The 22912-nt window shown below is 41.3% G+C and overlaps 1 protein-coding gene across 3 annotated transcripts in view; it reads left to right on the top strand.

Annotated features, from left to right (window-relative positions):
* Positions 1-22581, top strand: part of FUZ (fuzzy planar cell polarity protein) — a 73442-nt gene extending 50861 nt beyond the window's left edge. For 2 of the 3 annotated variants that reach the window (XM_075189558.1, XM_075189560.1), the window contains 3 exons: positions 10187-10266; positions 12418-12519; positions 22043-22581. In XM_075189558.1, the coding sequence (XP_075045659.1) occupies positions 10187-10266; positions 12418-12519; positions 22043-22245 (385 nt within the window). In that variant the 3' untranslated portion in view covers positions 22246-22581. The remainder of the gene's footprint in view (positions 1-10186; positions 10267-12417; positions 12520-22042) is intronic. The other variant, XM_075189559.1, reaches the window with a different exon arrangement.
* The last annotated feature ends 331 nt before the right edge of the window (positions 22582-22912 follow it).

Below are 22912 nucleotides of genomic sequence, written 5' to 3' on the forward strand. Positions count from 1 at the left end.
CTCCCCTGTTTGACAGTAACTTACCCAATATTATCTCCTAATATTGCATTCCTACAATATAAACACTCGGGCAAGGTGAGCGATAAACCTGTGATCCTCCCATAGATGCGATCTGTGATGTCTACTGTGTGCAGGGGAGGCTTCTGTTGGGTCCTAGCTCCCACCACATGTGCTGTAGATTCCAGCGGTGTAAAATGCAGGTAAAAGTTGAGAATGGGAAGGCCCAGGGGCTGGATGGACTAGGTAAAAAGGGGGCATCTATCCCACCTCGCCTGGTCACTTGGCTACCTGCATTTTTTTTCCTTTTAAAAATGTTCCTAATAGGCTGATGGACTGACCCCCCCCCCCACCCCCTAGTTTAAAATTTGCCAGCCAGCCTCTGGGAAGGCCTATGGAAACATAGACTTAGAATTTGACAGATGAGAATCACTTGGCCCATCTAGTCTGCCCATTTTTTAGCCTATGGTAACCTCAAACCCTATTTGATCCTTCGTTCTTTTGTAAGGATATCCTTATGTCTATCCTAAGCATGTTTAAATTGATCTACTGTATTAGCCCCTACCACCTCTGATGGGAGGCTATTCCTCTGATCCACTACCCTTTCTGTGAAGTAGTTTTTCCTCACATTGCCTCTGAACCTTCTTCCCCCCCCGAGTGTCAGTACATGTCCTCGTGTTCTAATACTTCTCTTCCCCCCAGTGTCAGTGCATGTCCTCGTGTTCTAATACTTCTCTTCCCCCCAGTGTCAGTGCATGTCCTCATGTTCTAATACTTCTCTTCCTCCCAGTGTCAGTGCATGTCCTCGTGTTCTAATACTTCTCTTCCCCCCAGTGTCAGTACATGTCCTCGTGTTCTAATACTTCTCTTCCCCCCAGTGTCAGTGCATGTCCTCGTGTTCTAATACTTCTCTTCCCCCCCAGTGTCGGTGCATGTCCTCGTGTTCTAGTACTTCTCTTCCCCCCAGTGTCAGTACATGTCCTCGTGTTCTAATACTTCTCTTCCCCCCAGTGTCAGTGCATGTCCTCGTGTTCTAATACTTCTCTTCCTTTGTAGAATGTTTCCCTCCTGCACCTTGTTCAAACCCTTGATATATTTGTAAGTTTCTATCATGGTCCCCCCTTTCCCTTCTCTGCTCCAAACTTTACATATTAAGATCTTTTAGTCTTTCCGGGTAAGGTTTGTGCTGTAGGCCACGCGCCAATTTAGTTGCCCTTCTTTGTACAGTCTCTAATGTATTTATATACTTCTGGAGATATGGCCTCCAGAACTGAACACAGTATTCTAGATGAGGCCGTACCAGTGACCTATACAGTGGCATTATGACTTCTTTCTTTCTACTACTGATTCCTCTCCCTATGCAACCAAGCATCTGACTTGCCTTTCTCATTGCTATGTCTATTATACTGACACATTCCAGGGAAGGTAAGAATAATACACCTAAAGATTAAATTTAAAGTAATATAATAGGTATAGACATATGTAGTGCATGGGTGATGACACCCAGCGGGGCCACGTACAGGCTGGAGAGAGTGGCTGTTTCTATAGAAGTGATCCCTAAGTGCACGGATCATGTAGGTGCATCCAATATGGCTCCCTCCATCTAAAATCATAGTTAGGGCTGCTAAAAGCAGCTGTTTTTATTTATTTTAAATCATCATATACCATTTATGTATATGGTTTGAGGAATGCAAGCTATAGCAAGACACAGTACATATTATTGTACAGTAACTATCTATCTAATATATAAATGTCTAGTGGCGTGTGTTAGTCTGTCTGTGTGTGTGTGTGTGTGTGTGTGTGTGTGTGTGTGTGTGTAAAAAATAAAACCAAGCTGCAGCGCCACCTGCTGGGCGGAGTTATACACTGACCTACTAAATTCTTAGTGTGTGTGGGAAAAAAAATTCAGAAAGGGCTAAAATTTGGTATACTAAGATGTTTTTAATTTGTTAATTTAATTTCTTAATTGTTAAAAGTGTTTATAAAGATTTCAAAAAAATATATATATATTTCTTGAAGGAGAAGTGACAGTTGGGAGTTGTTGGTGGTTGCCGGGGGCGACAGTGGGGAGTTTTTAACACCTTAAGTAGCTTGATTTGACTAGAATGCATGAGTATCATGCACGGGTTAACTTGTATATATATATATATGTAATATATATATATGTAATATATATATATATATATATATATATATATATATATATATTTTATATTACACACAACTATATATTAATAATAATATATGTGACGTTGCTCAGTAAAATGTGGGTCCATCTATACTTACAAATCTGTTTAAAAGTCACTGCTTAAAAGTATTTCCAAGTACTTTACCAACTTTTTCTCACAATTTAATATAATTACGCTGTGCAGAATGCCAAATGTATTATTGTTATTAGAATATAGTAAAAAAAAAAAATTTATAGCATGCAGTCATTAAAACATTCATTTAAAACTGATTTCCACTTAACTGAAGTTCAACAAATTCTGTATTGAATTCCTATGACTGGGGCAGCACCTTTCTCCAGGAAACTTGTTTTGTTGACTGGGTGTTGACTCACAGACTTATAATCAGTTCTCTGGTTTTAAATGGTGAACACCCAAACTTCCCTTTTGTTTCTGCAGTCCTGTCAGGGAGACACAATTGGTAATTTGACTATGAATGCGTGCGACTCCAACTACAAGGGTCCCCAGAGCTAGCAATCACTCCACTAAAATGAAACGTTTTGTACAGTGTATCGAGGAGTAATTGTATCAAGCTGAGAGTTTTTCGGCGGGTTTGAAAAACCAATCAGATTCTAGCTATCATTTATGTAGTACAATCTACAAAATGATTGCTAGAATCTGATTGGTTGCTATAGGCAACATCTCCACTTTTCAAACCCGTCAGAAAACTCTCAGCTTGATACATTTAGCCCCCTGGTCTCATTTATGGTTGTTAAATGTACAACACCAGAGCAGAAAGTTAATATGGATCTCTACTATAATGTGCACAAGTCTGCTGTTACCAATAGCAACCAATGAAATAATACTTGTCATTTTTCTAGCATGGTTTTGAAAATGAAAGCGAGCATCTGATTGGTTGGTATGTTTTACGGTCTCATAGGGTTAATTTGGCTTATCTCCGTTACGGGGCAGTTTAGAGGTTTTGGTTCCCATACCGGCCAGCATTCCCAATTGCGAAATCAAGACGTATTAACTTATGTTCCCATCAACCTGTGTTAACAGCTCCCTGATGCTGAAAAATACAATTTTAAGGGCGGAATGGGGGAGGGAGTGTGTGTATTCACGTAGTCAATGTACAGTAAGGGTGTGCCTAGGTTGAGCGCACACACATCCATCCGATCACAGCTCTGGGCATCTCTGAGGTACGTAATTTTTAGCTGCAACACTTGCACCAGCTACATGGCAGATGTAAGTGCCGCATGCTGGCGATGACGGTCACGTTTGCATGCTAGAACATGTGTTTGCTAACAAGAGCAACTGTAAAAATGCATTTTCTTTCTGTGGGAGTTTATATCTACATATGCATCGTTCGTATCCTGCAGTGTGTTTTGTCTGTCTGCATACGGTCAGTGCTGTACAGGCTGGTGGTAATCACTATAACGATGCTAGAAATGACGACGGGACTTACCGCGACATAACACCGAGGACCTCATCGCCGACTGACTGCTAACACAGACTGCTTGAAACGGAGACTTCGAGAAATTGCGGCAGCTGAACATCCCGTCACAGTCCGATGACGTCACATTGCGGCAGCTGAACATCCCGGCACAGTCCGATGACGTCACATCGCGGCAGCTGAACATCCCGGCACAGTCCGATGACGTCACATCGCGGCAGCTGAACATCCCGGCACAGTCCGATGACGTCACATTGCGGCAGCTGAACATCCCGGCACAGTCCGATGACGTCACATTGAAGGGACACACTGTCATCCGAGCTGTTAAGGTAATAATTTAAGGAGGCGCCCCCTGTACAAGGTTCCTTACTAAGCCATGTACATTGTACAGTCGGTGCCTCCTTAAATTACTACCTTAACAGCTTGGATAACAGTGTGTCCCTTCAGTGTGATGTCATCGGATTGTGCCGGGATGTTAAATTGGCGCAATTTCTTGAAGTCTCCATTTCAAGCAGTCTGTGTTACCAGTCAGTCGGGAATGAGTTCTTCGGTGCAATCATCTTGGGCTAAGTACTGTCAGCATTTCCAGCTTTGGTGTGTAGTCCCCAACCTGTACAGGCAGAGGGTACTTACATCTGTATTCAACTAGAAACCTTTTTTGAGAGCCTCTTCTTGTCGAATACGGGCGTACCTGCTTGCATTTTCCGTTCATTTAAAAAAAAAAAAAAAAACCATAAATTGCATTCACTTTGTGTTTCTTAATGAATCAGGAACCAAACCAGTGGACATATAGTTATGGTCATGTGTGAAAAATACACTATTGCCCTGCTTGCCTATAAATCTGACTAGGGTGACTGCATGTGGAGACCTGGAAAGAGGGTGGTGTTAGGGCATGTTCAACATGAATTCCAGTGACAAAGCTTAACTTGCTGATATTTCGTGAGCAACAGTGTCTGAGGTGATGTCAGCCTTGAACTCCGAGGGAAGATATCATGAACAAAGGATTAACATGGGTGGGAGCACATTGCACAATGTAAGATAACTTTATCTGAACCATGACAGGTCCTCTCATCACCACCAGAGGACTAATACTGAAGTCCAACTTTCTGATAGCTGTTTAACTACATATCCCAGCATGCCCTTTGGCTGACACCGTATGATGGGACTTGTAGTTCTACAGCACTGGAGCGCCATAGGCAGGAGAAGTGGTACTTTGTATTTGTCCATTCAGACAAAGTAAGAACATATATCTACACCAAGCATGCAGAGCAGGATTATGGCTAATGTGCAGATGGTATTAAAAAGAAATTACTGTCCGGGGCAATAAACTTAAAAGGGACAAATGAAAAATTAACTGGGCTCGTAAGTTCAATTCCCTATCTGTGGGGCGTTTGCCGAGCTTCATTTCCAAAATTTGACGTGTAGTAATATAGATATGTTTGTAAGAGATTTAAAAGTTTAGTCTTAGCTCACTTCCTCTACTGAAATAATAATACCTGTGTAAATAATGGCTTGTTTGATCATAGGCATATGCGTATTTGGATGTGCTTGTTTAAGCAAAGTTCTTTTGTTTCTTATAGCACATAAAGCTTCCTCGTTGAGAGCTTGGATCTTTAAACATGGTTATGGTGCCACGAGCTACTTGCACAGCCATTGTCAGATCACTTCACTGCTGTTTTTTATTATACCAGTTAAAATAAGGAATTCTCGTTAGAGGCCTATTTTTGAAGCATATCTTTACCCAAAATCATAGACCCCTCCGTTGTTTATTAAGCTGGTGCTTAGTACCTCAGTCACCCTAGATCTCTATAGGGACAGATTTTTACCAAGCTGCAAAACATGTAGCACTCGGCAAAATGCTAACACCAGATTGCGTTAAACATATCTTAACTATCTTAAATTTGTTCTATGGCATACTTGCCAACTCACCCTGAATGTCAGGGAGAGTCCCTGAAATAGGGGTGATCTCCCTCACTCCCTGAAGAGTCTGGCATTCTACCTGATGCTGAGCCAGTACAAGATGTGGTTGGCTTTGCCATTTGTGGCATGATGACACAGTTCAAAAATTGTGTCCTATGTCCATGTATTGATGCCTATGGAGGTGGCCATTTTCATGGAGACCAAGATTTAATCAAAGAGTGACAGGTAAGACAACATGACTTCAGTAATGGAGACAGAAATGTAAAAGACACATCAATCTCTAGAGATTTATTAGCTGCTTTTCTTTAACGCATAGTTGCCTACTCTCCCGGAATGTCCAGGAGATTCCCGCATTTCTGAGAGACCTCCCGGTGAGAGCAGGGCAACTTTCCGGTTCTCGTCCCCGCAATAGATAAGTGGCGGGGCTTAATGACGCAAATATCGCGTCATCTTAGCCCCATCCCCTGCTGTAATTGACCAAAATTGTGACAATCGTTTATAAGGGCGGTGCCAAAATGATGTAAATTATCCAGTCCCGCCCCCACACGCCCACCTCCCCCGGGATCTCTCTGAAGCCAGTGAGGAAAAGTTGGCAAGTATGGTCTATGGCCGCCAAGACCACAGCCTTCCCGTAATTTGAATCTGCGCACATGCGATCTTTCCGGCCAAATTTGGATGTGATGTCTTTTGCCACTTCGCCGAGACAGCCATTTTAGGAAGTGCTGTCCCTGCTAAAAAATAATAATAAATGGAGAAAAAAGGTGTGATCAAGAATAAAAATTATCAGGGGGGGAGGAAAAAAAAAAACGATGATTAGTAAATAGGCTCCTTAATCTATTGGGTTATTTTCACTTTATCTGTAAACTTTCTGCAACAACACAATATATGGTAGAGTTCAACTATGACTGCAGTTCCTCCAGCAGGCAGTGTCGGATGTAGGGTATATTTTATCAATTTATCAGGGGTGTAGTGCAATCTATAGTACACTTTATATGCCTTTCCTTAATCAAAGTTGATATCGAGGGGTAGGATATCCCTATATAAAAACAGTGTAGGAATATTACTTTAGACCTAATAATTTGCAAATTGAAGCATGTATGGGTCCAAAAAGAATGCCAATCCAAATCAGCAGTAGATGCCCATAGGACGAGATGGTAAAACCATTGGGATGGGGATCATATATGTGATCATATTTCGGGGCAGCGCGGTGGCTAAGTGGTTAGCACTTCTGCCTTACAGCACTGGGGTCATGAGTTCAATTCCCGACCATGTGTAGAGTTGTATGTTCGTGCCGTATCTCAGTAGGTTTCCTCTGGGTGCTCCGGTTTCCTCCCACACTCTAAAAAAAAAAAAAAAAACCATACTAGTAGGTTAATTGGCTGTTATCAAAATTGACCCTAGTCTCTTTGTGTGTCTGTGTGTGTGTATGTTAGGGAATTTAGACTGTAAGCTCCAATGGGGCAGGGACTGATGTGAATGAATTCTCTGTGCAGCGGTGCGGAATCAGTGGTGCTTTATAAATGAATGGCGATGATGATTGTTCTACCATACTAATGGTGTCGTCATCATCTATTCCCTAACACACAGAAAGACTAGGGTCAAATTAATAGCAGCCAATTAACCTACTAGAATGTTTTTGGAGTGTGGGAGGAAACCCAGGCAAACACAAGGAAAACATACAAACGCCACACAGATAAGGTCATGGTCAGGAATCGAACTCATGACCCCAGTGCTGTGAGGCAGAAGTGCTAACCACTAAGCCACCGTGTCCCAAGACATTCCAGACTGGACCACACACATGTGTAAATCTGACGGATGCGTCAGTCAGTGCAAGCAGCCGGATCATCCTGTGTACACTAATGTATTCGTCATCATTGCTTAGAGCATCAGATGGTGTTAATTAATGTGTGTCATGTCTTTCACTAATTGCAGCGATTTGTAGAACCTTTTGGTAGCACCCATCACATAAGCAAGTGAGATCTTTGTTTGAGGTCTTCATCCATGCATTGTAAGAAGATAATTTACTGTATCAGGGGAAAGCTTGCAGCGTAATCACTTTGAGTCTGTATCCATCAGAAAGCTGTTCATGCTTGTCAGCCTGTGTTTAGCTACGTTATGTAACTACTTGTAGACAGGCCTTCCTGCTGTAGAAGTGTGTGCATTGGGACAATAAAGATTATTTTTCTTCTGGATGAACTTGGGTTGCAGATGGTTGTTGAGGTTTTATAAGTACAACATGTTTTCATCTCATTGTTTTCATAAGTATTTAGTAAAACATGATGACGCATGTTATTTTACAAGGAGAATATTATTTATCTGCATAGTTTACTAACGTGAGTAGTCAAAGCCATATGCCTTGTTTTGCAGGTATAAAATTAAATATAAGCTTTAGACTGCATTGGGAATGTGTCATTGGTGTCCAAAATAGCATTAACATGTTCAAATACTTTCAATGCATCCAGCAAAAAGAGACATTGAGGATGTAGTTAATTTTTATAACGGATATTGTTGTATGTAACATCCATTCGGGTGTTTTCCGAGAGACGATTTATAACGTGATCAATGACTGCTGTTAATTTTAAACTTTTGTTTTGTGGAAGAGAAATGTTTTATTGTTTTTCACACGTCAATCATACTTGCCAACTCTCCCGGAATGTCTGGGAGACTCCCGCATTTTGGGTGAGTCTCCCGGACTCCCGGGAGAATATGGCTCAATCCCAATGACGTTTGCGTCATTACGTCACAGGGGGCGGGTCCAAAATGACGCGATTTTGGTGCTCCACCCCCGCACGCCCACCTCTCCCACGGCAGCTCCCGGGAGGCAATGGCAGAAAGTTGGTAAGTATGACGTCAATAGGTAAAAGACAAACATTGCATTGTATTCAAAGAACATTATTACAAAGACAAGCAAATTATTTGAAAGAAGAGTCCTATCATTATTATCCGAGATATCTACACTATAACTCGTTTATATAGAAGAGAAGGGTGGAAGAGCTAGGAATGGGGTGGCAAGTGGTTAGAGGCTTACTACTATTAGGTGTTTCAACAAGAGCAATGAGGTTTGTGAACTAAGGTCAGGTCTGATTTGCTTAATAATGAATAGCTCTCAAGTCACCGAGGTATATAGACCTGAAATATCTGAGGGACGTCAAACAGTGATTAAAAGTGGCTCAGCTCTGTAATAACTCACCCAGGGAGTCCATGTATTTTGGAAGTTCACTAGCGTGTTATTCAGAATGGCAGTGATGCTTTCCAATCTGTAAAATTACCAAATACTATTTATAGTTGCCGAAATCGAAGTGGGAGAAACATCCTTCCAATTTGCTGCTATTAAGCTGTTTTGTACCATTTAAGATATGTTTAATTCATTTTCCTGTAGGTCGTGACGTGTCCGGAATGGGTCTGGGGAGTAGCGAGAATAATGGAGAGTCGGGGATTGTCACCTGTGGGATTCAATTGGTCATCATCATCATTTATTTATTTATATAGCGACTAATTCCGCAGCGCTGTACAGAGAACTCACATCAGTCCCTGCCCCATTGGAGCTTGCAATCTAAATCCCCTAACATACACACACAGACAGATTAGGGTCAATTTGATGGCAGCCAATTAACCTACTAGTATATTTTTGGAGTGTGGGAGGAAACCGGAGCACCCAGAGGAAACCCACGCACATACAAACTGCACACAGATAAGGCCATGGTCGGAAATCGAACTTATGACCCCAGCGCTGTGAGGCAGAAGTGCTAACCACTGAGCTACCGTGCTTAGTGAGATGAAGTGAGAGCAGGAACTTGCTGCCCATAGGGTCTTATTTTTGGGCAGGACCACCAAACATGCAACAGGGTACCCCGAGAGCCACAACCTCTCCAGCAATGATCTGCAGAGTTTGGAAATATAGTACGTAAACGTGAGGGGACTAAATATCATCTATAGAAGAGTTTCAAAGAGATTTCTTTCACTCTGACGGAAATGGATGATTTTGCATAATTAGTTTTAATTTTTGACCATTGTTTAGTCTCCCCCCGCGTCCCATTCCCAAGCTAGCTCATGAGAGTCTTTGGTCGGAAGGCCGTGATTAGTAATCAGTTGATATGTGGCAGCACGGTTGGCTCAGTGGTTAGCACTTCTGCCTTACAGCACGGGGGTCATGAGTTCAATTCCCGACCATGGCCTTATCTGTGTGGAGTTTGTATGTTCTCCCCGTGTTTGCATGGGTTTCCTCCGGGTGCTCCGGTTTCCTCCTACACTCCAAAAACATACTGGTAGGTTAATTGACTGCTAACAAATTGACCCTAGTGTCTCTGTCTCTGTCTGTGTGTGTGTGTGTGTGTGTGTGTGTGTGTGTGTGTGTTAGCAAATTTAGACTGTAAGCTCCAATGGGGCAGGGACTGATGTGAGTGAGTTCTCTGTAAAGCGCTGCAGAATTAGTGGCGCTATATAAATAAATGGTGATGATGATGTTGTTTCCTTTTATTGAAGGGGAATCGCAACACAGAGATTTCAGAGTGGTGCGTTTATCTTAGGGGGTCGGCTTTAAATCTATTTTAATGTGTTACCATTGCTGTGAAGAATTAGAAGCTATGTGTACTGTGCTTTATTCTTGTATTACTGCTAGCTTATGTGCTATATGTCTGTCCTATTGTAGTCTCTTGCTAGTCAACCGGGACCTGAATAAAAGCTTGTACACAGTGCAGGCTCATCCGGTGGAAGATATGCAAAGAACAGGTGAGCAAACAGACTTTTTTTTTTTTTTACCTCATTTTTGAACCTTGTCACAGCTTATGCACAGATAGAAACAGTAAATGAAAAATATGCATGATCACATGGGGTGTAAAGCTGGGTACACACTACAGATTTTTCACCCAGTTACCGTGTCAATCACACGATGAACGACTGTTAGGTCTGATATCGCATTAGTTCACTCTCAACGATGTTGGGTAAATGTGGAAGTGTGCACGCACTCGCGGCCAGCAGTGCAGGCAGATCTCCATAGAGTGTGCAGAGTCAAGATCTTTTCAGCAGATGGTTATGACAGATGAGGAGCACAGATCTGACGGTGAATCGTCTAGATGTGTACCCATGAATCAGCCTGCTCTTCCAGACTTTCAATTGTTGGTAAAATCATTACAGATATCTCATCTGGAGCAATTTTCTGTAGTGTGTCCCCAGATTTACTCTCCAGGGGATTGGCTGCAATGGGGTCCTGCAATTTCAAATCTCTCACTTTAATCATTGACGGGTCAACCCATAGGATGTGGTTTTCCGTAGGGGCGGTAACAAAATGTATGTCATGTTAAAATAGATTATTGACATAAGGCATTCATATCTCTCTATAGTATGTTTTAGCACACAAGCTCCTTTCAATGTGTCTAGTAGGATGTGGGTAGAAATATCCCTTTCCCAGAATATTAGTGCAGTGGCTTCTTCTCTTATAACAAAGTGCATGTAATTGAGTACCTCTGATTAGGTTACTGTATAGATGTAACCTACCACTGTCTTAGCTATGTGCAATCTACACTCTGACTGATTAGGTTACTGTATACATGTAACCTGCCACTGTTCCCAATTAAAGCTGTGACTGATTAGGTTACTGTACAGGTGTAACCAGCCATTGTTGTAGCCATACAGACTTTAAACTCTGCTGACTGAGATGGTGCACAAAACAGCTGACTCATGTAGAACTCCTAGAGATTACATATTACAATACAAATAAGGGTTTAGTGTTGTCTGCTGGAATACTAGAAGCCAAATCGGAATTTGGTGACCTGTCAGTGAGGAGTGTGTACGTAACACTCATAGGCTACAGCCGAGTTCTCTCCTGCCCTACAGGTTTACCTAGTCTTATATGTAAGGCTTATATGTTTTTACAAGTTAACCCGTGCATGATACTCATGCATTCTAGTCAAATCAAGCTACTTAAGGTGTTAAAAAGGTTCTTGTCATGCATTTGGGCCATAGCCCAGGCCTCCTCAGGGGAAGAGCGTTACTTCCCGACGCAAGCGCCCTTTTTTAACGTGGTTTTGTCCACATGTCACCACCTCATCATTTTTCTCCATCACCTCATCCTTCATCTTTATCGCCACATCTATCCAGATGTCTATCCAGACACAGGGATCTCTCTCAGCGGTCCTGAGTATCACACTCCTCTCACTCTGTCACCCCCGGCAACCACCAACCACTCCCAACTGTCACCCCCCGGCAACCACCAACCACTCCCCACTGTCACCCCCCGGCAACCACCAACCACTCCCCACTGTCACCCCCCGGCAACCACCAACCACTCCCAACTGTCACCCCCGGCAACCACCAACCACTCCCAACTGTCACTTCTCCTTCAAGAAATATATATATATTTTTTTAAGTTTTTTTTTTTTCCCACACACACTAAGAATTTAGTAGGTCAGTGTATAACTCCGCCCAGCAGGTGGCGCTGCAGCTTGGTTTCGCTGCAGCTTGGTTTTTGTTTTTTTCACACACACACAGACTAACACACGCCACTAGGCTTATATATATTAGATATTGTCTAACTTGTATTGGATCAAAGATAGTTGTTTATTGACTGGATTACTCCACATTTGGGCCTTCATTAGTAATAATCCTCATTATTTTGTTACAAAAAAAGGCTGCAATGGCTAAATTTCAGATACAGTTTGTCCCCTAAGGGCACGCCCCATTTCACGGCTAGAATCCGAAAACTGTTTCAATTAGGGGGGATTTGTATTTTAAAATATATACAGTGTATGTCAAGCCTACAGGGGTGCCAGCCAGAAACTAAACATCAAGAAAATTTACCTATTTCTTTCTTTGCTTCTTACAAAATATTTAATTTTTATGCGTAATTTTAGTCTGTGCTTTTTTTTGTCGCTGTCTTCCCAGAGATGAAATTTACTCTGGAGCAACGCAGGGCAGCTCTTCGATCCTTTTATACACTCGTTATCTCTCGCTACTTCCAAGCAGAGCACCATGATGAGAAGAACAGTAAGTTCACATTCTACTATCTTTACTATATTCATAACAAAATGAATCTTATCAGAACAGGACAGTCAACTTCAGTCTCACGTGACCTCCTGTGCACAGGTCATACGGCATTCCCGGAGGTGTAGGTAGTGCACTCTACTCTCCCTCTTTCCTCTGTGTTTGGCCCTTAGAATGCAGAATGGCCACACATGTGGCCCTATGCATCATTTAAGTTACCCATCACTGCTTTAGGTAATGTTTCCAGCAGCTGTAATAAGTAAGTTTTTAGGAGAAGACTAGGCTTATTATGTGTCTTCTCAGCCCATGCCATGAGTTCCCCATTGAAAGTGACAGGAGGTAAAGGAAATCCTATCCTAATGTCTGTAAACATCCCTTCTTAATAAGAATGAGAAGTAAGGAACCAGAGGATGAAAGTCATCTGAAGACTAGGGGCTTGATTCATTAAGGATCTTAACTGAAGAAACTTCTTATTTAAGTCTCCGGGACAAAACCATGTTACAATCAAGGGGTGCAAATTAGTATTCTGTTTTGCACATAAGTTAAATACTGACTGTTTGTTCATGTAGCACACAAATATCAACTTTACATTTCAGTGTACAAATAAGCTATCAAGTATTTGTGTGCTACATGAAAAAACAGTCAGTATTTAACTTATGTGCAAAACAGAATACTAATTTGCACCCCTTGAATTGTAACATGGTTTTGTCCAGGAGACTGAAATAAGAAGTTTCTTCAGTTAAAATCCTTAATGAATAAGGCCCCAGAACATTACTGGTTTGGCAGTGCCCTTGCCTATGTAGAACTACGTGCTAGGCCTAAGTACTAATCTGTAACTCATGTTGTCATGTGCTACAGTCTTGTAGAAGTGACATCTAAACTGTATAAAAACTTAAATTAGCAAGTCTCTAGCAGTTGTCCTAGAAGAGATAAAGGATATTTGTTTAAATATAACTAAACCCCCCCCCCTCCCCCCAAACTCAGTTTTTTAGTGGAGTTCCATAGGTTAAACATTAATGTAGAATATTAGACACCTGGGTTTTGGCAACTGCACACTAAACTAAATTTATACAGGACAGCTATAGAAAGCTAAATACTTCTCTGAAGATAAACATTACTATGTAACAGACTGATAAAAGTATTAGCTATATCCATTAAAGTGTACTAACTGCACACAGTAGAACCAATAGGACCACAGTCCAAAAGAATACAGCCTATCATTTCACTAAGGACTAGTGACATCATTGAGGCACTGGAAAAATTAACTCCGTACCTAGTGAACGGGTAAACTGCATTCTTGTGCATAGTGGTTTAACCCACAAAATGCCTGCCACCACTGTCTGTAGATGGCAAGTACGCTTTAAGCACTACCAGCTATGTATTTATTGATTTACTTTTATTAATGTGCTCCTCCCAGTAGCTGGAACTAATACAGAACTGGCAAATCGGATAAGCTAACCAATCTTAAATGGCGGCTGAGGGGGGGTGACCAATTACAAGCTGGGATATCTTGATTTCAGCTGATTGGTCTTCTCACTCACATGACCTAGGATGACACACAGAGCAGCTGCCCGGTCCCAGCTTTAAGTATAAAATATTACCAGGTGATGGTGCAGGTTTACAATGGCCATGGTAAAGTGATGTAGCTAAATTCTCGCTATATTAAGGGGCATGTAACTGCAGTACAGGCCAAGACTCAGAAGGAGATTAATATGGAAAATATACATTTCACGGCAAATAAAAAATGCAGGTGATGATCTGTTAGGCTGGGTACACACTAGATACAAAATTTCCTCCAATGCGATAACCTTAACTGATTCATGAGTACACACTGTACACATTTCACATGATTTACCTTCAGATCTGTGCTCTTCAGATGTCGTAACCATCGGCTGAAAAGATGGTGACTCTGCACACTCCATAGAGATCTGTGGACACTGCCTGTCCTGAGTGCATCCACACTGCAGGATTGGAACAACATTGTTCCATCGTTGAACGAGTTTATTAGTTTCATTTAAGAATCAAATGATTCAATACAATGTGCTTTATCCTTGGAGGGTACACACTAATGTGATAACGGGCTGAACGGTCGTTTATAGTGTGATTGGCTGATAATCAGGTGAGAAACTTGCAGTGTGTTCCCATTCGCATTGTAGGGCTATGGACCATTACTGAGAGGATCATTCTAACACCCTGGAGTGAATAAAAGTAACTCATTCAGTGCAAATAGCTCCATATCTGCAGCGTTCTAGGAAGCTGCAAAGCCTGGATTCTTTCAGTAAACATTACATGGGCAATAAAAGTATTTGCTTTCTTCACTTGTGTTTGTTCTTCAAGCATTTCCACATCTGGCAAGCATAATGCACAGATTATAAAAATATCCTTGTTGAAAGCAGAATATAAAGCTTGTAGTCTCCTGGTTAGCAGAATTGTGAAAGTCAAATCCCCGGAACAACCACTTTTCTGCTGTACAAGAGTCACAATTGAAATGTTATATCTCTATCATTCAGTAAATACAATCTAACAATAATAAGCAATGAATAAAGGAATGACTTCATATCTTGCTGATTTGTAACGCCTTTCACTCCAGTGACATTTGATTTTTGACTACTCCCAGTCTTTCGAGGGTGTCAGGTCTCTAATCTCCAGTGGGTTTCCATTGTAAAGTAACCGGTTCTGTAAGAAGAGCCTATACATTGTTCTCTGATGTTTTTATTATCGCACTGTTGTATACACCCTTTCCTGTAGAACTTCCAGACATTGCATCATCTTACAGGGACTATTATAATCAGTGAATGTTGTTAAACCACTAATCAACTTTCCATTCACAGTTTAGTGTTAAATAGACACCTATATAAGGAGAAGAGACGTACTAATATAAAGGTGGTCACACCTACTGTGATATAGCACCAAAATGACTGCAATGCTAGAGATTAATTCAATGTAAATGGATACTAGTATTAGTGGACATGGAGGAAGATGCGGTCAGAAGAAGACAAAAGTGATTTGCCAACTACATTGGGAGGTTCCTCATGTCTGTGATACCACCGGGTCCTAGTTAACTGATAGGCTGCTTACATCTGCTGCACCACTTTTCATATCCCTATACTGGCTTCTCGTGTCCTCCAGAATCCAATTGTAATTACTCACCCTCACCTACAAAACCCTCAACAACACCACCTCTTTATACATCTCAAATCAGCAGGGTGGCTCGGTGGTTAGCACTTCTGCCTCACAGCACTGGGGTCATGAGTTCGATTCCCAGCCATGTACTTATCTGTGTGGAGTTCGTATGTTCTCCCCGTGTTTGCGTGGGTTTCCTCTGGGTGCTCTGGTTTCCTCCCACACTCCAAAAACATACTGATTGGCTGGTATTAAATTATCCTTAGTCTCTCTGTCTGTGTGTGTGTTAGGGGATTTAGACTGTAAGCTTCAATGGGGCAGGGACTGATGTGAGTGAGTTCTCTGTACAGCGCTGCGGAATTAGTGGCGCTATATAAATAAATTATGATGATGATGATGATGAAATCTCCACCTCCACACGAAGGGTCTGTGCATATTGTACTCACGTGCTGACGGAAGGTGAAAAAGTAAACCCATTTTCAACTAAAACACTTCTACCTGGACCCTATGAAGGTGTCAAACTGTGTATATTGCTCACTTATTTTGTATACTCAGAAGAACTAGCAGATTACACTTCAGGGTGAATATCTTTGGTCACTCTATTTATATAAAAGTTAATTTGCATAGAATCGAGGAAAGGGAATTACTTTCCTCTCTTTGCCTAAATTATGCCCTTGATGTATAAGATACTTATTCAACTAGACTATCAACAGGAACCCAAAAATAAATCTGATTTGTGTCGACTAAGGGGTATATTTAGTAAACTGCGGGCGGGTTTGAAAAAGTGGAGCTGTTGCCTATAGCAACCAATCAGATTCTAGGTGTCATCTTGTAGAATGTACTAAATAAATGAAAACTAGAATCTGATTGGTTGCTATAGGCAACAGCTCCACTTTTTCAAACCCGCAGTTTAGTAAATCTAGCCCTAAGTGTGGCACATTGTTGGGGAAGTGGTGATGACTGCGTTCCTTCTTCTAGAGAGGACGTCCCCAAACCCAAGGGGGAGAGTTCCCAGACCAAGACTAGACCCATCAATAATTGACACTTTATTTATTACAGAGGGTTAAGAAAAAAAATGAGAAGTACGTGGGTAAAGTTCACATCACTTATCGCTTATAAAAACATCTAAATATTAACGATTACTCACACTTAACCTAGATAATAGCCGCTACAGTTTAGCAATTTATTTTTAATCACCTTCACTGAAGTTTATGGCTACTAATTTGTCTTAAACTTTTATTATGTGGATTCACAATATAATAGATGTTAGATTCATAAAATTGAAATGGCTCAGTCTGATTATTGTCCATTAAGAGTCCGTGTTCTTCCCTATCAGCAAAGCGTTGTGTTTATGTGTAAAGACCCTACCGATATGATGAGTGAGATGCTGGCCTGTACGTTTTATCGCTTATCTGACCCCGTTGCGGGTGGGGTGTGAACATGGTCCTTACAAGTGCAAACCATGAAGCATGGTCTCTCTAACTTTATAGTCTGTATGTAATCTATTCTAACTAATTTCCATATTTTTAATATTTATCAGCGCTTACTCTTTTTCGTTCAGGCTTTACTCATATTAGTAACTCCTTTTCTGTCAAACCTGACCTCAGGGCTTACTACACAATGACCCTAATCCTCCTCTCTGTGCCCTCTGATACTTTGAAATCTTTTATCTTTTCAAGAAATGATCCTTTTTATTCTCCTCTGAACCAGTGATCTTTTCACTCTGTCCCCTCTTGTCTCTGTCCCCCACCCTCTTCTTCTTTTACTATTAACCCTTTGTTGTCTCCCTTGCTGTATTTCCCTTTGCTCCAATTGTTCTCCTGTCCCACCTACACTTCTGCTCAGTCCCTGAGTGTAAGCAATATTAGAGCAAACTAGATTTAAGCTGTCCCTGTAAGTTGGCTAGGCCAGCCAGCCAGCTCTTTGTAATATTGTCAGTTTTTTCCGCTCCAACACAGTTATAGCCATCCTGAATGTCACACCCATCCCTTGTAACCCAAGATACTTTACTATAAGAGAATTGCACCTCAATTAGATTACTAGGAGTGCTCTGGGAGGCAGGGTTCAGAATCTGTGGGGCCCAGTACTAATTACTTTAGCACAAGCTCTCTTGCCTTAATAAATGTTCCGCACACCCCTATCATAGTAAATATTTCCCCCCCCTCCCCTATCATAATAAATGCCCCCCCCCCCCCCATAGTAAATGTTCTGCCCCTGCCAAATTAACTTACCTTGTTCTTGAAGCGATGCTGTGGCAACTGGTCACTGATAGACTGGGAGCAGTGATGACATCACCGAGCGGTGCACACCCAGCCTATCAGTGCCTGGGAGGCGCACCATTGTGAAGGACGGGAAGGCGGTCATTCAGCGGGAGGTGTCTGACGTGGCCCCTTACAGCTGTACTGGCCGTACCCCCTGATGGCAACCTTGCTGGGAGGGGATAAAGGGATATGGGGGTGAAGTCAAACAATGGCAAATGTACTGAATGTGACCTTTGCTGGGATACTTGCTAGCACCATCATGGAAACTAGTCTGAGAAGTAGAATATTTACATACTTATTTTTCATATTTACATTAGATAGCTACAAAGGGACAACAACATATAGGCTTACAGTCCCATTAATGAATACTGTACACAGATATCCGTTCATTGGGATGTGTGTTGCTGCAGTTGTTGCCATGTAAGCATGCGTTAATATACTTTGTAACCAATTGCAATGCAGAAAGATGGTAAATGTATTTGATATGTATCCTGTTTTAAACAACTAATCCGATGAGCTGTGTGTTGTTGTTCTATGGAGGTGTCAGGGACAGATCTCAAAGTTCTGGTTAGATCTGTTTCTCAGTCACATACTCCCTTATGATGGCATACCTCTTAAAGTATATACATATATTCCAAGTATCAGCAAATGTGCATAATTAGATACCAAATAACATTTGCCTTTGAACATACAAAAATATTTTGTTAGTGTTTTAATAATTCTTAGTAATTCTAGTACATGTACTGTAATTTAATTTAACAGGTGACTGTACCCCTTCTAGTCTTCTCTGTGGCTGATTGTGCCACAGATTGCGACACCGTGACCTAGATAAGTTCAAGGAAACATGTACAGAGTTTTATTGAATACTTTACAAAATGAGTCATTTAACTTAAACATTACCAAGAAACATGTTCCAAGAAAAGTACGTTCCCAATCAAATCAATCCCCAAGAAAATGTTTTTTTTTTATTGTGGGTGCATAGCTTGTAACTTATTAATGATTAGAAAATAATAAATTGAAATCAATATAAATATAAATATATATATATATATATATATATATAAATAAAAATCTTGGGGAGGTATTCAATTGTTAGCGTTAACAGGAAAAAACGAGCGCTCAAAAAATCTTAGCGTTAATACGGTAATTACTCGCGAAATTTCAGCTCGCAGCCCCTTGGGCGGCGAGTTGAAATTCCGCGAGTAGACCCAGCATGCTTTGCCAATACATAGCAGCTTATTGCTAGAAGGGTATGCTGGGACTTGTAGTTTCTCAACACCTGGAGTGTCACACGTTAGCCAACACTGATCTAGAACATGGCTACTGACTGTAGTGGGACTGCACTCTGGAGCAACCAGGGCAGATGTTCCTTGTTGTTCTTGTGTGGCTGCAACTGTGTCCTACTCTTCCTTCTCCTTACTTCTGTTCCTGCCCCATACTCCTCCCTCTGATGTTTTCCTTACTTATAATGTAGCAATCTGTTTCTGAATCATAATTGGAAAAGAAGAGGTGTCTGAGTCTCTACAGCAAAATATCCCAGGAAGAATGTTTTGTTCATTAAGGGCATAGTGGAGCACTTAATACTCACTGGAGTGTAACACCTTAAGAACCACTAAACCTAAACTCATTGTTGCTTCCTGCGTTATTTAGGTACAACTAGTAGCGCCACAGAGGTCCCAAGCCATGGGTCCCCCTACCGTTTGGTTGACATACCAATGCCTGCATGTGATATGCTTATAAGCTAGGAGAAGTTTCAAAGTGCCTATGTAGTTGATTGGATAAGTCACGGCAGCCACCCAGGTCCGGTCAACACCATTGACAACTTTACTTTCGATCTTCTCCTGGTCGTTATCCTAGAGATCCATTATATGCAGGTGCTATGGGTTTAAGTGTCTTCTGAACCGCAGAAATCTAGAGAATGGGACCATCGAGATGTTATATTTTTGGAAGATATATTTCATTCCGTATCAGCTTCCACCCCCCTTCCCTTCCTCCTCTCCTGTCAAAAACACAAGTTGGCAGCACCCACAGAACTTCTGCTAGGTTTATTCACTTTATGTATTGTCTACCCTGAAGACTCTTTCTGTATTCATTGCCAGAATGTTTTGGCCCTGACGAAAAAAGAACCACGAAGCCCCAAATTTGACATCTTAAGATATAATCCATAAAGGTAAAGTACGTTGTTCAGTGTTACTCTACCATTCCACAGTAGTTACCGTCTCACTCCATTACAGACAGGTGAAGCTCCTTCCACATCATAAGGAGTGTGTCCTGATTGGATCTGAGACTGCGTTGTCATGACATCACTGCCTGTGGATGATTTAACCAATTTAAACTATGCATTTCTGCAATGCAAATCTGCCAACCTGTCAGCCATTGGCTGCATGTTTAGTTAGAGAAGCCCCTTCCTCCTAACATGACTGCCTGTTGCAGAGGAGTAAATAAGAGCAAAGTGGATATATTTATTTAGGTAAATATAATACATTTTATATATCTCTTTACTTGGATCCTTAACATTAAAATTTCTAAAAGCTGTGAATGTCTTTAGGAACACTACAGTCCCATCCACTTTTTAAAAGTTTGATTTCCTTAGAGGCTTATAAATTAGCCCCAATCAGTTATATATCCGTGCTGCAATTGGCTCCAGAGCGGTCATCAGAATTTGTGGGGCCCAGTACAAATGAAACAGGCAGGGGCACCCTTCTACTCCTTGACCCCCATCTAGGGCCGTAACAAGGGCTGTGCGAGAGGGGCGACCGCCCACAACGCAATGCAGAATGGAGGATGCAGTTTATGAATATTTTAAGTTCAATTGGTTAAAATTGAGGGCTAGGGTGGCAGTAGTCCTTCTCGCCCCAGGTGCTAAAATTTTAACTTACAGCTCTGCCCCCATCTCCCCGGACAAGGTGGATGCAGAGGTGACAGACAGTACTACTTACTCCTACCTGTTCTTGCAACTTCCACTACTGCTGGTGTCTCAAGCTCAGTGTCTGCTTTTCTATATCCTGGAATGTTGGGGCCCTATTTGGAAAATAGACAGGTGCATGAAATATAGAAAGTGACAGCCAGCCATGGAGTTAAATTAGTAGCACCCACGTTTGATAACATTTAACAAACAACCCCAACATTAAATTAATAGTATTGCCATTTAATAAATAAACCCATTTCCCTTCCCCAAATAACCCTAGAAATACATTTAATAAATACTTCTATTCCCACAATCATCCTCAACATTAAGTCATTTGGATTCACATTTAATAAACAGCCCTCCTCCCAAAATCAGCTCCACTATAACTTAATAGCCCCCAAACCACCCCAGCAATAAATTAAGGTCCCATCACCCCATTTTAAATAAATAGGCCCCATTATTAAATTAAATAGCTCCATCATCACTCCACAAATACATTAATAGCACCTACCGTTAAATATTTAGCCCACCTACCACCCTCATTACATTAGGACCCCCCCCTTCCATGCATGCTATCTTGGAAATGAAAAGCTCTTCTGTCTACTTCTATTGCAGCCTGCACACATGGGATGTCTTCACAGAACAATCATGTCTCTCCTCTTCTGACCTCCAGTATCCTACGGGGTCTTGTCACTTATTATCTGTAAAGCGCTATCAATTCACTTTTTCTGTGCAGTCCTGGTATTGGGTAAAAAGGAGCCAAAAACTTGTAAGACCAAAGTGGTTGGGATCACTAACCAGCAGTCGCAACACGCTTAGATTTTAATAGCTGTAACTCTCGTTTGACGCATTTCTTCCTCAGCCGGAACATTTAATCAGAAGCATGGATTCAAATCAAAAGTGCCGGCAATTTATGTCCATGTTATCCAATCAGTTGACACAGGTAATTAGAGATGGTTATGCAGAGCCTGCAAGCCTTTACGGTCTCATTTTATACACCCCGCACCAAACAATGAATGAAATATAACACTAATTTTAACTAAATACACAGACGACACCTAAAAGGTATATACATGTGAACGATATTGGGTTTGTGTCAAGGTTCAGCAATACGTAGCCTATAAAGTAATTTAATGTGAAGTAATGGTTTTACTTGTTCTATATGTTTAGTTGGCTTTTCAGTTCCTTTTTTTTCCCCCTGCACTTTTTAACGTCTCGTATTTGTGTTTCCCAGTGCAGTATGAGGAGACATTCTCGACAGGCTTCAGTCACAGTGCTCGTCAGTGCTACACTGTATCCACCTCACACAAGTGTTACGCAATGAAGACGGAGCTGCACCTGCTGTTCCTCCTATTCAAGCAAGAAGTGCCTACGTTTAGCATGCACGCTATAGCTAATAAAACCATGCAGGTGTTTACCAAGGACTTTCTTTTCTGAGACACGTTATGGTCACCGTACAGGATCTGTATCCTAGTGTTTGCAAAACCCACTTCAATCTGTCACCTTTGTATTTAATTAGGGGCTGTATGGGCCACTTCTATTTCCTAGTGAGGTAGCTGTTTCCATCATACTCATTGTTCAAAGGCTCATATTATTTAGCTTCCAATATTGTCCTTATTTGAAATATCTATTGAACACCCAGACAATACGTCAGATGTCGCAACACTAGGACGTAATACAGATCAGGTGTTCCAGTCATACTAAAGTGCAGACTTTGGCCTAGATTTACTAAGCTGCGGGTTTGAAAAAGTGGGGATGTTGCCTATAGCAACCAATCAGATTCTAGCTTTCATTTATTTAGTACTTTCTACAAAATGACAGCTAGAATCTGATTGGTTGCTATAGGCAACATCCTCACTTTTTCAAACCCGCAGCTTAGTGAATCTAGCCCTTTGTTTTTTTTTCCCCACGGTGGCACATCTATGGCACACAGACATTTTGGGGAGAAAAAGGCACAAAAGAAGTACAGTGTTTATTAACTGGCATTAATGCAACAAAATACTAAAATGGTCAGATTGTAATTATCTTTTTAACTTTGATTTTTTTCTATACTGTTGTATTTTCTGTCTTGAGAGAAATTCTTACTGAACCAAAGTGGTTTGTT

The sequence above is a fragment of the Mixophyes fleayi genome, chromosome 11 (genome assembly GCF_038048845.1).
Source record: "Mixophyes fleayi isolate aMixFle1 chromosome 11, aMixFle1.hap1, whole genome shotgun sequence".
Taxonomy (NCBI): domain Eukaryota; kingdom Metazoa; phylum Chordata; class Amphibia; order Anura; family Limnodynastidae; genus Mixophyes; species Mixophyes fleayi.